At 34.2% G+C, this 15713-nt stretch overlaps 3 protein-coding genes across 4 annotated transcripts; 2 read left to right on the top strand and 1 right to left on the bottom strand.

Moving 5' to 3' along the window:
• The first annotated feature begins 1054 nt into the window (after positions 1-1054).
• On the top strand, positions 1055-5435 carry LOC106665543 (uncharacterized protein CG1161). Its single transcript, XM_024228310.1, has 5 exons — positions 1055-1252; positions 1323-1423; positions 1498-1612; positions 4962-5087; positions 5153-5435. Exons 1-5 carry the CDS (start codon positions 1193-1195, stop codon positions 5312-5314), a joined length of 564 nt encoding a protein of 187 aa, XP_024084078.1. The 5' UTR covers positions 1055-1192; the 3' UTR covers positions 5315-5435.
• A 2374-nt stretch (positions 5436-7809) lies between these two features.
• Positions 7810-12956, top strand: LOC106664539 (ADP,ATP carrier protein 1-like). Of its 2 annotated transcripts, XM_014390355.2 has the most exons (5): positions 7810-7872; positions 7950-8348; positions 12006-12267; positions 12325-12559; positions 12616-12956. In XM_014390355.2, exons 2-5 carry the CDS (start codon positions 8180-8182, stop codon positions 12856-12858), a joined length of 909 nt encoding a protein of 302 aa, XP_014245841.1. In that variant the 5' UTR covers positions 7810-7872; positions 7950-8179; the 3' UTR covers positions 12859-12956. The 2 variants fall into 2 exon arrangements, with proteins under 2 accessions (XP_014245841.1, XP_014245849.1); XM_014390363.2 differs by lacking the exon at positions 7810-7872 and having other exon boundaries at positions 7934-8348.
• Positions 12957-13226: 270 nt separating this feature from the next.
• LOC106664551 (protein lin-7 homolog C) lies at positions 13227-15677 on the bottom strand. The gene is made up of 5 exons (XM_014390376.2): positions 15639-15677; positions 15523-15564; positions 15419-15460; positions 14988-15346; positions 13227-13432 (listed from the first exon to the last, which is right to left on the bottom strand). Exons 2-5 carry the CDS (start codon positions 15557-15559, stop codon positions 13277-13279), a joined length of 594 nt encoding a protein of 197 aa, XP_014245862.1. The 5' UTR covers positions 15560-15564; positions 15639-15677; the 3' UTR covers positions 13227-13276.
• Positions 15678-15713: the final 36 nt, after the last annotated feature.

Genomic DNA, 15713 nt, shown 5'->3' with positions numbered 1-15713 from the left:
TAGGTAAATACAATTTTTCAGTCTGAAATTATATCAATTGAACACTGCACCAGAGGAATAAAAAAAACTAGAAATACATTCCAAGAAGAAACATGGAAATGTATGAAGCCCTGGCAGAAGTCACTGGCATGGGGTGGGTCCCTGGGTGTTTGGGACATAGAGGCAATGAGAAAGTGGACGTGTTGGCCAAAAGATGAGCCAAAATAAATCTCTAGGCCACGAACCCTACTTTAGCCTTGCATCTTTCTATAAAAAGGACACATCCAAAAATGAAACCTTAATAAATGGTAGAACAATACCCTAAATCATGTGAAGAAATTCACAGAAGGGCCATCCGCGAGACTTACAAAGCGAAGAACTGGAGGACAATCGCAACAGATCCAGGATTCTGGTTGGACTCCTGACAGAGCATTACTGTCAAAGAAGGCACATACACCAATTAAGAGTACAAACAGAAGGAACTCTTTGCAAATACTTCCAGGAAGATGGGGAGACTGCATAACATATTTTATGTTTTTGTGAAACCAGGAGAGAAAATCAGCAAGCAAGATCTTACACCTATTAACAACCTGAAGCTGGTGAGTTATAAAACCATATGCCACAATAGATCTACTCAGGTCGAGGGGCTGCCTCTTTTATCCCTACCCATAGCCAATGGGTTTCTGGAGTGGCGGATTGCTACAAGGCAAAGCCAAAAAAGAAAGAAAAAAAGCCATTGAGTTTTGAGGAAACAGCCTGTGCTTCGCATAGCTATTCACTATACAACCCATTCAATGAAATGTATGAGTATGAAATCTTTTTTACCATTTTTCACATGACACTCATGGTTACTGCAGGCTATGTTGTAATATTAAACAGATTTTCAGACTTCAGAGTCATTAAAGGAATGTCAAAGAAACGTTGAGCGTCAATTGTAGTGAAGTAATCACATAAATGAAAATATAATAAATAATACACATAAAATTAGATGGTCGATAATGAAAATCAAAAGAGGGCGGCAGGACGTAGTACCATGAGTCTCTACGTTCGCGTTGACGTTTAAAAGAAAGAAGGTATCTACGTTTTATCACTGATGAAGGCGGACATGGAGTCCTTGTCATTTTAATTTTACACGGACAGTATTTGTTTTTTTTATCATTCTAGGGCCATGGTGTGAAAGGATTTTTCATCCTCGGCCGACATAGAAAAAAAAATGTACTTGTTTTATTTCACAACTTTCATACTGGTGTCTCTCCAATTCGGTTCATCAGACGTAAGTACAAATTTGGTTTTCGCCTTTTATTTATTTATTTTTTTGTACGTTTTTTATCAATTTTCTCCAGGCCCAGTACGAAGACGCCCGATGCCTCTGCACCTGTACAATTGTCAACGGTACGCAAAAGTACAAAAAGCTCCAGATTAATAAAAACGTTCCACCTAATAAGTAGGTTAAATTTTCTCAATCATTGTTCAATTTGTACTGCGACTCTAACGTAACATTTCTGTTTACTTTTCCAGCGACTGCGATGGCATCGTCATCGATGCGATTGATTTCCACTTCCCTAACAAAAGCCAGGAACTTTGTCCGAGATGTGAATGTAAATACGAAACAAGAAACACTACTATTATTAAAGTACGTATACTAATGAAGCTTTTTATTATTAAAAATTTAAGTACTTTGAATACTGAATGTGCCCTAGTTTTCAATCTTTTCATTTTGATCTGTCTAATCTCATTTTGTTTTGATCAGCCATACGCATTTTGACATCTCGCCATATGTAGTGGTAGTCTGTATATATTTGAAGATACACTCGACTCTTGTTTATTCGAAGCTTGATAATTCGAATTTCTTGATAATACGAACTCCTCAGCAGGTCACTTCAGTAAATCGAAAAAATTCTGTGTATTTTGATACACTCAATACGAAAGATTTTTCATAACAGGGGGAGAAAAACCATGCTATTAATCGAACGAAGTCACTTCCCATTTTTACCTTTTTTCTTTGTAATATTCCTCTAAATCTCCATTTATTGTTTACTTCCTTACAGCCTAAAGTTTCTTAGAATTTTCTCTAGTTTGTTATGCTCTGCAGTCAGTGTTCTCAGCACTGGTCACGTCGGAAAATAATTTAAACAAAGGACGCCAGTCACAAGCAAAAACCAATTCACAATTTTTTTAATACTTTTCAATTAATTAAGGTTTTGGTTGAGATAATAAAAGTCAATGTTACAAGCGGGATTCGAACCCACGACCTTCTGCTAAATACGCCGCTGCTCTACCACTTGAGCTATCGTGACTTCCATCCACTCGGACACCAACTTCCCATCTCAACCCCACCTTTTGAATTTTACCTCCTTTTTGCCATTTTTCAACAGCTTAGGTAGCTACTCAAAAGTGAGTATTAATTATTTGTAAACATTCAATGTAGTTATTATCTTTGGTATCGTGCATTGGATAGGATAAAGCTTTTTTCTCTTTTTTTTTATCTCAACCAAAATCTTAATTAATTGAAAAGAATTTATTTGGTCAAGTGGACCACGAAACGTAATACATTTTTTAATAATGTTCAGTTTACATTTGATCTATTGTCATTTTTTCATTATTTTTACTATGTTTTATGTATGTAGAATTTAAGTAATAACTTGGAAAAATGCATATTTTTTTTAACTTCCCTCTTGATAATTTGAATTATTTTGTGGTCCCTTGGGTTTCTAATTATTAAGTGTCGATTGTAGTGAGAAGGCAAAATTGTTCAAAACAGCTTAGGTAGCTATTCAAAAGTGAGTATTAATTATTTGTAAACATTCAATGTAATTATTATCTTTAAAATCGTGCGTTGGATAGGATAAAACTTTTTTCTCTCTTTTTTGTATATCCTGTTAATTCCTAATTATTTAAACAGTGGAAATGCGTTACCAGTCGCATATTATCTTATCAGCACACTGGCTTGTTACTTAATGAAAGAATCTTTAGCGCTAAAGGCACATGTTAAGTTGGTTTATTTCATATACACAGAAAACAAAAAAAAAAAAAAAAGCATTCATTACATTTACAAATTTATTTTTTGTAATAACTAGGTATAAGGAGTAGCCATTCGCGGGATGTTGAGTACCCTGATGCCCCCATAAGTATTTAATTGTAAATTGTTTAGTTGTAAGTGTATATTAGTGTGAATGATTGATGAATAACTCTATGAGAATGAAATGGATGTATGGGTGTGCATGGTGTTTATAGGCTATATATTTTGTGAGAATGATGACGGGCTATCATTGAAATATGCAGTACCACGGCGGCCTGTCATGCTGTGTTAGTATGATTGTTTTTTTATGACTGATATGTGGATGTGGTAACATGTGAAGGGTGCAAGGGAAATGCCCCAGATCTAAGAAGGTAAAAAATGCAGAGGATTAAAAAAAAAAAAAAAAATGCAGAGGAGAATAATGCACAAGAGTGAGAAAAAAACAATGAGAGCCAACTATGACCTTTTTATTTGTCATTAAAAAAAAAAAAAAAAACTTGGTATAAAGAGTAATAGTTAATGTGTAGTATTTAGGTAAATAGCCATTAATAGTTAACTTAAAATGTAAGCACATACCTTGTAGTGCCGGACCTGGTATGGTTAGGTTAGGGTCTAGAAGGGTATGGAGAGCAGTTGACTATCAGCAAAAGCTAATGTTAAAAAAAAAGTTAATAAATTGTTGTTTACCTTTATAGTACATATTACTAATCCTTTTACACTCCTTAGATTAAAAATACGACGCACCTCTTCTATAAAAAACCCCATTTTGGAGCTTGTCATAGGGTGTTGGAGGTATTTTTGGAATCAGTTTGGTGTCACAGGCCTTTGTCAATATTACAGTGAAGACTGTTTTTTAATTCGATCTTTTTGAATTTTTTCACGATTTTTTTGGGGAAAAAATTTAATCATAATTTTTGCCTTATCATGGGAGAGTCCTTACAAATCAGTGCCGTAACGAATGTGTTAAATGGCACAGTATAAATCACACCATGAACATCACATCTTATGTAAGCCTGTGTGACAGAGTATGCTGAAAACGATACAGTTCTGGTGACAAGATATCCTTTTGTTCCGAAAATCTTCTTAGGCATGTGTCGATTATTTTTTCAAAGACTTTACTTAACACTCTCAGAAAACTTTATTGGCTTGAGGTAGGTGCATATTTACACTTTTGTTGTGTATATCATCTATATATATAAAAACAGTTCCGTATCTGACTGACAGACACTGCACAGACCACAAAGCTCCCGTATCTGAAGGGCTCAAAATTTGCCTCTAAGAAAGGATTTTTTGAAATTCCATTCCTTAGAGCAGGGGTCGGCAACCTTTTTCGGACGGCGGGCCATTTTCAAAATAAAATTTTTTATGCGGGCCGCACATTCAAATTAACTTAAATAGTGCTTTTATATCATATATGAGTATAAATATTATTATGGGGAATGGGGATTAAACTTGCGCAGTAAAATAGGTTTCCCACTATGCTTCTGTTAGCGCGCATTTTTGTCACTGGCCACATTTCGGCACGCTCACGCTCTAAGTTAGTTGATTTTTCCTAAAATTATATTGAGCTTTGGTGGGCCGTGCAAAAAGTTGCAAAGGGCCGCAGGTTGCCGACCCCTGCCTTAGAGGATAATATGGACGATTTTTTATCATGTAAAGACAGAAGTGAACTGAAGGAGAGAAGAATGTGAGATATGAGACATTATATTAGAAATCACTCTGCATCATATTGGAAAGATACATTAAAACAGAGTTCTGCGCGGATGAAGTCGCGGGTAAAAGCTAGTATTGCATAAAGGCATTTTCTCCCGATTCAACTGCGTGAGCCTCTGTGATTTCTGTGAATTTAAGTCTCTTAAGATGTCACTGAAACAATTTCATGCCATTATCCTTAAGGAATATAGTAGAATATAAAAATAAGGTTTTTACTGTACTAATAGCACTTATATTAATTTATTTCCAGGTTGTAGTTGTAATAGTCATTTGGATAATCTCGCTCCTCGTAATTTATATGTTTTTCCTCCTTTGCCTCGATCCGTTACTCAGTAAAAGAGCAAGCAGTAATTACGTTGAACATACAAATGAAGAGGTATGATTTGATTTATTAAATTTTATAAAAAATAACGAGTTGATTGTTTCTTTTTTTTCCACCAGGACGATGTGAGCGTTGGCCCGTCTGGAGGCGCTGTTTCTTCGCACCAGATGGGCGTCAGAGGTAACGTACTGAACCGAGTGGGCCACCAACAAGATAAATGGAAGAAACAAGTCAGAGAGCAACGTAAAAATATATATGATAATCATACAATGCTGAACTAAAAAAAAATTTAAATGTTTTTATAAATAATTACCAGTATTTCTTTTGTTTTTATAGTTGTTATGTATGTAATGTATTATTTCTGTGTAATTTATAGATATTATAAGAAATTATTTTTTCCCAGTTTTCTTTTTCTTCTGTTTTCATCTCAGGTATAAGAGAATTAATTTTGAAAACCACATAAAATTGTAATTTTTCATTGGCAGAAATGTACACAATAGGACATTCTCCCAATGATAAAAAAAAATGAACATTGAATTTTGTTTTTTGTTTAAATGCCAGTGCATGGAATTGACAACTAAAAATATTTTGTTGGAAAATTTATTTACTGTTGGGCAAAAAAAGTTTTTTTAGTTTGGTTTCTATCAGAAAAACAAATGCCAACTCTGAACAAATGCACAATGTTTTTTGAAATTCGCCAAAATTTTTCAAGTATCTCATATCGCTAAAAATCCCAGATTTGTGCACCATAATAGACCATTGAGCAAAACATTGATTTGAATTTTGATATTGAAGGGAACAACTTTGTTGTTAATACACTTTCTGCGTTTGAACTTAATTTATCTGAAAGATGACATTAAAAAAAAATTTATTCTATATTAAATGTAATTTTTATTTTGGAATGATTTACAGCAAAATTGTGGAATAAAACCAAATGAGAAACTTACGGCAAAAAAGGGCATGTTGTACATACTGAAAATGTGGTGACCAAATATAGAAGAAAATTCAAAGATAGGGTCAATAGTCAATGACCTGTTGACTTGTCAATTTATTAAAAAACAAAACACGTGTGTATTTAATGGAATGATTTACAACAAAATAGACCAAACTACAGAAGAAAATACAAAGATAGGGCATAATTAAGAATATATCAATTTTAAGAACTGAATGTGAATTCCAGAAGTCAGAGGTTTACACTTGCTTTAGCAGTTAAACTTAAAATGTGCTTTTTGAACATTAGCTGCTGGTCAAATAAGAATTTAATATTTTAAACGTGATCTTATTTTCTTAATACTTTGATCGACAAACTTGGCACTGAACAGAAATCTTATAATGCCAAAAATTGGTTAGGCAAGAGTAAAAGTGAGGGAGCTGGAGAGTGAGGATAAGAAAAAAATTTGACAAATTTATAAAAATTTTATATTAAAATTGTTTCATACTCCGAATTTTGGTTTCATATTATTAAACTGTTATAGTGTTAAGTGTGTTTAAAGGAAATAAGACCTTAGAAAGGATACAAAAAAAGGAATCCTTCATTTTTGTAAAATTCATATTGAAATATATGTCAGGATGTGAAATTTACAACTGAAAATAATTTATTTAATGGGCAAAATTGAAAAACTGTATAAAAAAAATTGTGTTTTTCAACGGTTCGCTGAAATTTTTCAAGCGTCTCATATTGCTAAAAATCCCAGATTTGAGCACCATAACAGACTACTGAGCAAAAGACTGATTTAAATATTTGAACTTTGTTATTGAAGGGAACAACTTTGTTATTAATAAACTTTCTGCATATGAACTTAAATCGTTCTGATAGATGACATTAAACAAAATCTTTATTCTATATTTAATGTAATTTTTATTTTGGAATGATTTACAGCAAAATTGTGGAATAAAACCAAATGGACATATTTGAGAAACTTATGGCGAAAAAGGGCATGTTGTACATACTGAAAATGTGGTGACCAAATTATAGAAGAAAATTCAAAGATAAGGTCAACAGTCAATGACCTGTTGACATGTCAATTTATTAAAAAACAAAACGTGTCTGTATTTAATGGAATGATTTACAACAAAATTGTGGAATAAAACCAAATGGACATATTTGAGAAACTTATGGCAAAAAAGGGCATGTTGTACATACTGAAAATGTGGTGACCAAACTATAGAAGAAAATCAAAGATAGGGTCTAACAAAAGATATATCAATTTTAAGACCTGAGTATTCAGAAAATCTTTATAAAAACGAATTGTGAAACCCAAAAGTCTTAGCAGCTAAAGTTAAAATGTGATTTTTGACCTTTAGCTGTTGGTCAAATAAGAATTTAATATTTTAAACGTGATCTAATTTTTTAAAAATACGTTGCTCGACAAACTGGTCTTATCATTAGCACAACATCGTTTACATAAACAATAAGTAGTGAATAATGGCACTAAACAAAAATGGAGTAACGCAAAAATTGGTTAGGCAAGAGTAGGACAGAGGGAGCTGGAGAGTGAAGAAATTGGACAAATTTATAAAATTTTTACATTAAAACTGTTTCCTACTTTGAATTTTGGTTTTATATTATTATCTTATAGTATTAAGTGTGTTTGTAGAAATTATGACATTGGAAAGAAAACACTAAAAGGAATCGTTCATTTTTGTCAATTTAAAAAAAGTATTTTTTTTTAATTCGCATTGAATTTTGTTTTTGTTTAGATGTCAGGGCGTGAAATTTACAACTGAAAATAATTTATTGTAAATTTATTTACTGTTGGGTAAAATTCAAAAAATTATATAACGAAAAAAGTTGATTTTTTTTGAGCTTGGTTTCTATTAGAAAAAATTGAGAAATAAGGTAAAATATAAAATTTTATTTTAGACCGAAATAGGGGCGATAATTTTTAAAATTTGACAAAAAAAAAATTCTTTTAGAAAAACGGAAAAACAAATGCCAACCCTGGTTTTTGGTTATTTTCAACAGTGGTTTTCGACGGTTATTTTCCGGCTAAACCTCGTTGTCTCCCTCTTTCCCGCCGGCCTGGGCTCGAGTTGACGCCACGCTTCACAGACAGTTCATCATCACAGATCGGACTTTAACTGAAAGAAAATTAAATACGAAACTTCGTAGAAATAAACCGGAAGACACGACAATCCTCTAGACAATGTCAAACGGTTCGAAAAGCCCCGAAAGCTCTTTCTGGAAAGATTTTCTCGCCGGGGGCATCTCGGCCGCGATCGCAAAGACTGCGGTCGCACCCATAGAAAGGGTGAAACTCATACTTCAAGTCCAACACGTATCGACTCAAATAAGCAAAGATAAACAGTACAAAGGTAAGAAAGTTCAAAGTTTCAACTTTTCACAAAGTTAACCGGCCGATTCATCTTTCGTGCTAGAGCTTCGCACTTAGGCTAAAACTGATCCTTTCCCGAAATTGATCATTTTCCTCATTCTCTGTTGCCTATTATTCACTATTTAAAAAAATATAGCTTTTAAATTGATAGATAGTTTTCAAGTCAAAACTTAAATCAGGTATCTTTTTTGGTTAAGTTAAATCTTAACGTCATGGCCGACATGGCTGCACATTGAAGGAAACACGTGTACTATTCCACTTCCAGGACATAGCAAAGAACATCTTAATTACACTTATATTCCTGATTATCAATCTATTTCTGATAAATTATTTAACTACATGATTTCCTCGCATAAAGTATTCAGTTTTCAATGTTAGACGTATCGATCACTTTTTCACTCAAGAACTCTGAATCATGGACTTAAAGAAGAAAAAAAGTAAATTCAGTTTTTACTGTCAAGCTTTCGACCTATTTTAAGGTCATCAACTGGGCAAAACAATCTTAAATTTCTCTACAGATTGACATATTTAAATTTTTTTGCAGACTTCAATTTCCTTGAAGACGGACACAGTCCTAACATTGACGATCTGGACATATTTAAGATGTTTTGCCCCCGATGATGGCCTTAAAATAGATCGAAAGCTTGGCAGTAACAACTGAAATTACTTTTTTCTTCAAGACCATACCTTGATCCAGAGTGTTGTGTGAAAAAGTAATCGATACTTCTAATACTGGAAATGTAGATTATTTTGCCCATTCTGCTTCGGCTGTTCGCTACATTTATTGTCTCTTTTTATGTTTTTGGTTTCATTTTTCTTTGGGAAGTAATGGCCAGAACAAAAAATTGAATTAATAGATTAACCCCATTCCCCTTTTTCACCACTTCTTTCCCATTTAGCATAAAATTTCTGCATTTGGGTACAACATAATTATAGAAAAGCTTATTAGCTTAGAAGCTTATTAAATGAACAAGTTGAATTTTGCCAACCATCTACCGTGAATTTTTTTAATGAGGTTACAAATTTAGTTTTTTTTTTACAAATTTTAAATTATTATTTTTGAAAGATTTAGTTTTTTTTGACAAAAATTAAATTTAAAGTTCTAGAAGGGTGTCTTCTTAAAGGAAATTGATCTCTTGCCAATGCTCCTGTTGGATTGCCCCAAAAAATGACTAGTTCTGTTGCTGTGAGTAGATTTATGACAAAAACCGTAGATAGTTGAAAAAACAGAATGTTGAATACCTTCGAAAAGGTTGAGAATTTTTAATTATAGAAAAGCTTATTAAACAAGTTGTTATGAAATTTGCCAAGCTAGCTCTACTGTGATTTTTTGTTTTAACAAGTGCAAATTTAGTTTTTTTTTTTTCAAATTTTAAATTAGCATTTTTGAAAGATTTAGTTGTTTTTTTTTACCAAAAATTAAATTGGGAGTTGTAGAATGGTGTCTTCTTAAAGGAAATTGATCTCTTGCCAAAGCTTTTGTTGGATTCCCCCAAAAATGACTAGTTCAGGAGCTGTGAGTAGATTTATGACGAAAACCGTAGATAGTTGAAAAAACATAAAATAATTATTCAGAAATCGTGAGATGCGGTCTGGTGTGATGTAGGTTTTAGAAAAACATTTTCTTTATCGTGCCAACGTTTTGATCTTTATTGAGAATGATGATCCCAATAAAGATCGAAACGTTGGCATGATAAAGAAAATGTTTTTCTGAAACCTACATCACACCAGACCGCATCTCACGATTTCTGAATAATTATCGATTAACAGTCATTAATCACCAAAACATAAAATGTTGAATATCTTTGAAAAGTTTGAATTATAGAAAAGTTTATTACCTTAGAATGCTTACTAAACGAACAAGTTGTTATGAAATTTGCCAAGCTCTCTACTGTGAATTTTTTTTAATGAGGGTGCAAATTAAGTTTTATAAGCAGACAAGTATTCACACAAACTGATGAAATGCGACAGATCAACCTAGAACCCAGCTAAAATACACAGACCAGGACAATCGGCAACGACCAAACAATAAAATTTAATAATCCTGAAAATTGTCAATTGCGAACGAAGTTTACAATAATTTAATTGCTGGAAGAATAAAGGTTTTATAAAAGGCTAGAGGTAGCCAATTTAAATGTTCTATTACAAGAAATTTGTACAAATTTAGTTTAAACATAGACAATGAATTAAACAAATCTATTGGGTTGTCAGGAATGCCTTTTTAATAAATAATAATAAATACAATTAACAATTAAATGATTTAAACATTTTTATTAATTAAAATACCCTCAATCACTATCAATACATATACCCTCTGAATAGAATAGTTATTACCAAATTCAGTAAACAAATTTTCTAATGACTTTTGATTAATAAATTTTTTATGTTGTAAAATGTTATCCAGGTGTCTGAAAAAAAGGTAGTCGGTAGGCCAGAGATCAGGAGATTAGGGAGGGTGAGGCAGAACCTCATAAGCAAAATCCAACAGTTTTTGACTTGTCAGATGTGAGACATGGGGCCGAGCAGTCGTGTAATCGAATCAGTAAACATACCCTTAAAAGGCTTTCAGTAACACCAATTTCTGGTGCATTGCATCCGAGAGCAGTACATTTTGGCATTGATTGTTTCGCCAGGATTGAAGGAGCTGTAGTAAATCAGCCTACTATCACCTTTTTTTGGGTGCTTTGGAAAAGGGTGGTGCCTTTGTCGAGCCACTGTCCAGAACGTCTGCTGTTATCATAGATAATCTGCATTTTATGTCAAGTAACAATCCCATCTAGAAAAGGTTTGTTTCTGTTTCGGCAAAGAAGTGTTGTGCAAACTTCATAACGATGATTTTTTTGGTTGTCGTTTAATGCACGAGGAACCGAACTTTCAGGCTTTTTCCCTTTTCAATTGCCTTAAAGTGGTCAGCAATGGATGAATTCTGCAAGTTCTTGAACAGGTATTCTGTGATTTTCTTTGACTAAAGCTCGCAGTTCATCATCATCCTTCCATCAAGAAAAAAATCCTTCCACTGTCTTCAATGCTAAAATCTCCCTCTCGAAAGGTGCTCTCTCTTATACTGTCCTCACCCCGGACTACATTAATGTTTCTGGCCGTTTAGGTACCGTTCCAACAGAGTTTAAACTCTTAAAACAAAATAACGCAAAAATTATGTGTTGACATCTTAGCAAAGACTGAATTAATCCCAAGTGACAAAATGCTACTGATGAAAAAAAAAAGAGGTTTAAAAAGTGTTGTCATTCGTACTAAAGAATAATCCACCAAATGTAAACACTATTATTTAAGAGGATAATTGAAAGAAAACTTGAAAACCTGCATTATTTTTCAGACAAACCAATAAAAATGACTTTTATTCAACTACAAACCTAAATTGGACAAAGTTCTGCTTGTTGCCTATATCATTTGTTTGGCACTGCAGGGGTGCACTCTTGCATCATACCTTTTTTATTACTTGCAAAAATAAATAAAAAAATAAAAATCATCTACGTTGTTTTTAAGCACAGAGAGCTATTTTACGTGATAAATTGGGCTCTGCCGAGGGCAACCAAAATGGTCAAGCATAAGACAAAGTCAATGTTTTAAGAGTAATATCAATGTGAATAAGAATTTTTGTTTTTCCGATTTTTTCCAGGTATTGTAGATGCATTCGTTAGGATCCCAAAAGAGCAGGGTTTCGCCAGCTTTTGGAGAGGAAACCTTGCCAATGTCATCAGATATTTTCCGACTCAAGCGCTTAATTTTGCATTTAAGGACATTTACAAGGAACTTTTCCTTTCTGGAATCGATAAGAAAAAACAAAAAGTGAAGTTTTTCCTCGGTAATTTAGCATCGGGTGGAGCCGCTGGGGCGTCTTCACTCTGTGTTGTCTATCCTTTGGATTATGCGAGAACTAGGTAATAGTTTCACACATCAGCTACTAAATTTGAAAATAAACACCTTTTACGTTTTAGGTTGGCTGCTGATGTTGGTAAATCAGGTCAACAGCGACAGTACAACGGATTAGTAGACTGTATTTTAAAGACGATAAAATCCGATGGTGTTATCGGATTGTACAGAGGGTTTATTGTATCCGTCCAGGGGATCATAATTTACAGAGCGTCTTATTTTGGAATGTACGATACGATTAAATCAACTCTACCGAATCCAAAAGACACTCCACTTCTCATTTCATTCGCCATTGCTGAGGTAATGTTTTTTTAATTTACCTTTGTGAGTCTTATATTCAAATAATCGATTTTCAGTGTGTGACAACATTTGCCGGCATCGTCTCGTATCCGTTTGATACGGTGAGGAGGAGGATGATGATGCAGTCCGGCCTGCCCAAAGAAAAAAGGCAGTACAAAAATACCGCACATTGCTGGGCCAAGATATTACAAGAGGAAGGGATAAAGGCATTTTTCAAAGGTGCTTTTTCAAATATTCTCAGAGGAACCGGAGGCGCACTCGTACTCGTCCTTTATGATGAAATCAAGGCCTTAATTTAAACATCTCTGCTTTAAATTGAATCAAGGCCTTTTTTTTCTTTTTGTGTGAACTAAGTATTTTTAACTGTTTTTGAATTACATTTGTTTTGTAAACCACAGTAAATGTAAATAAATTACATAGCATTAATTTTGTTAAATTTATAGAATTCCAGTCCCAATTTATTTTTCAACATTATTTTTTGCAGAGGATAATTCAAAATTGAGCTTAAACCATTTTTTATTTTGTGGTATCAATACAATTTACTTGTTGAAAATAAGAAATTGTAGAAAATAATATGTACATAACTTTCCTTAAAGATTTATATTGTTAAAAATATAATTCAGGGAAATGACAGGTTAAAACAATTTTAATAAATAATAAAACAATGGCAAGTGAGAATAAATATTGATGGGGATGATAAAAGAATACATTTTCTTTCTAATACTGCTGACGTTTCCTGGCCGCTCTTTGCTTATCAAACCGCATCTCCATCTCCTCGAGGACCTTCGGTGTGTAGCGCACAACCAATTTCACAGAACCTTGCGCTTGTTTCAAAAGGTCCACAGCTTTCTCGTGATTTTCCCCTTCAACAGACTATTAAAACTAAATTACTATCAAACTTTTTCAAATTTTGACATGCATAAATTTGATGGTGAGTGTTGACCTGTGAACACTTATTGAACCAGCACTGGACAATCTACAATCATCGCAGCTTTTGTTGTTACTTTTGTTAAGTTAACTTTCAAAAAATTTTCGGCTTGGCCAAATCTTTCGTGAGGAACTCCTGGAACGGTGAAATTCTGACTGAACCATTACCAACACATTTTTTCCCTTCGTCAGCTCTTTTCACCTCAAAGAAGTCGACGCCTTATACAAAAATGTCTTTTCTATACCGACATCCTTCCCCACCCCTTCAAAATCCAACATATATAAACATAAAACAGCAATATCTCACTGGCACTCTTGACACGACACGCAAGAATGGCACAATTACACAGAAGACAAACACTGAGTGAGTAGAAATACTTTGATTGAATATATAAAAATATATTTTGCATTGTATAAATTCACTTTTCCACATCCAAAATGTAATTGTTATATGTTAACATGTTGTAAATCCCAGGCCCTGAAGATGATCTCAATAAAGATCGAATCGGCACGATAAAGAAAATGTTTTTCTGAAACCTACATCACATCAGACCGCATCTCACGATTTCTGAATAAATATCGATTGACGGTCACTAATCACCACATATATCTTGTTAGTCCAGATCTGCGTTTTTTCGCTAGTTTTGTTTGTCTAACATGTTTTAGAATATTTTTGTGCATGACAAAACAAGGGTAGCAAGTAGATCAGAATGATCAGGACAAACAAATGATGCCGATATAAATATATTGTTACAACCCAAAACTGATCATAAAGAGTAAACAAATTCTCAGCACAGGAGAAGAAAGGAAAACAACTTATGATTCCATATCTTTGAACCCCTGGAGACCAAAGGAAGGGTTGGTTTTGTGTTCAAATTAAAATAAAATATAGTCATAAAACTGTGCTCTGAGCCAAAAAAATTTAACCCCCCCCCCAAAAAAAAAAAAAAAATCCCTTTCAGGCATCTCATCATCCCGATCCCTCCATGGATTCAACTACGCATAAAGGTGGCTCCAGACATGCGGTCCAGAGATGCTCGTCTTGGCATGCGCCAAACAGCAAACCTATGTTTACACACATGCGGGGTTTGAACCACCCAGTTTGTGCGGAAACAGCGAATATTCACAAAGTGCCTTGCGAGCAGGCATGATGTGGATGATATCTATGTTTACATTGGGCTGGTGCAAAAATAATGCAGGTCAAAACTATGTGTAATTTCAATTAATTATTCTTTTTATGTAAGATTTTGGTTGATATGAAAAACACAGAGGCAATACAATACGGACAAATAATTAATTGAAATTACACATAGTTTTGACCTGCATTATTTTTGCACCAGCCCAATGTAAACATAGATATCATCCACACCAATATAAACTTGTTCATGGTTCAATACTTCGCCATCTTCAGTCACAAACCCACCACAGAAGCTTACAAAATACTGAAACGCATCTGACTCAACTAAAAAAAATCCTATAATATTTAATAAGAGAATCTCACCACTCCGTTGACGGAGAGAAGCTGATCGCCTCTTTTTAGGCCGCCGTGCCTGTCTGCGACACCCCCCGGGATGATCCTCGATATGTAGATGGGCGAATTCTGTTCTTTACCGCCCATGACGTTGAAACCAAGGCCTTCTTCTGTTTTCGGCAGTTCCACGACTCTTGGGTGCGCGTGCCCCTCGCTCGCTGCGAATGCAGCCACGGTGGCTTTCGCCGTCGCTGACGCCCTTATGTCCTGCGAACCCTGAACGTCGACCGTCTCATATACATGCTCGTAGACCTCTCGTACCGCGTTCAGAAAATCGCTCTGCAGCACCTTCTGCAGCGCGGCGATTTTGGTCACTGGCACTTCTCCACCTGAATCACAAACAATATTGAAACTGGTTTAAAATATACAAAAAAAAAAAGCAACGTGTTTCTGATTTTTACTTTTCTGCAGCTTTTCTAGCAGTTCCACAGCTCTCAGGACGTCTGTAAAGAAAATAATTTCATTGATTAAGCAAGCTTGGTTTTGATGAAATATGTTTTATCACCTCTGTTAAGACTCAACGGCTCAGCGACTGATGCCATCCTTTCTTTGGATAATAAATAAACTTATCTGAATTAAATTGGGCAAGACAATAATAAAAATAAAAGCAGGAAATTCAACCTGTAATCTCCAGTCCCTGTGCCCTGTGGATAAGACTATTGAACCAGCGCTAGCGTCCATGTAGGATAGATGTTT

This window comes from Cimex lectularius, unplaced genomic scaffold, assembly GCF_000648675.2.
Source record: "Cimex lectularius strain Harlan isolate CLEC.00 unplaced genomic scaffold, Clec_2.1 scaffold1, whole genome shotgun sequence".
Taxonomy (NCBI): Eukaryota; Metazoa; Arthropoda; class Insecta; order Hemiptera; family Cimicidae; genus Cimex; species Cimex lectularius.
The sequence above is the reverse complement of the archived record's forward strand: the minus strand, read 5'-3'. Positions and strand labels throughout refer to the sequence as shown.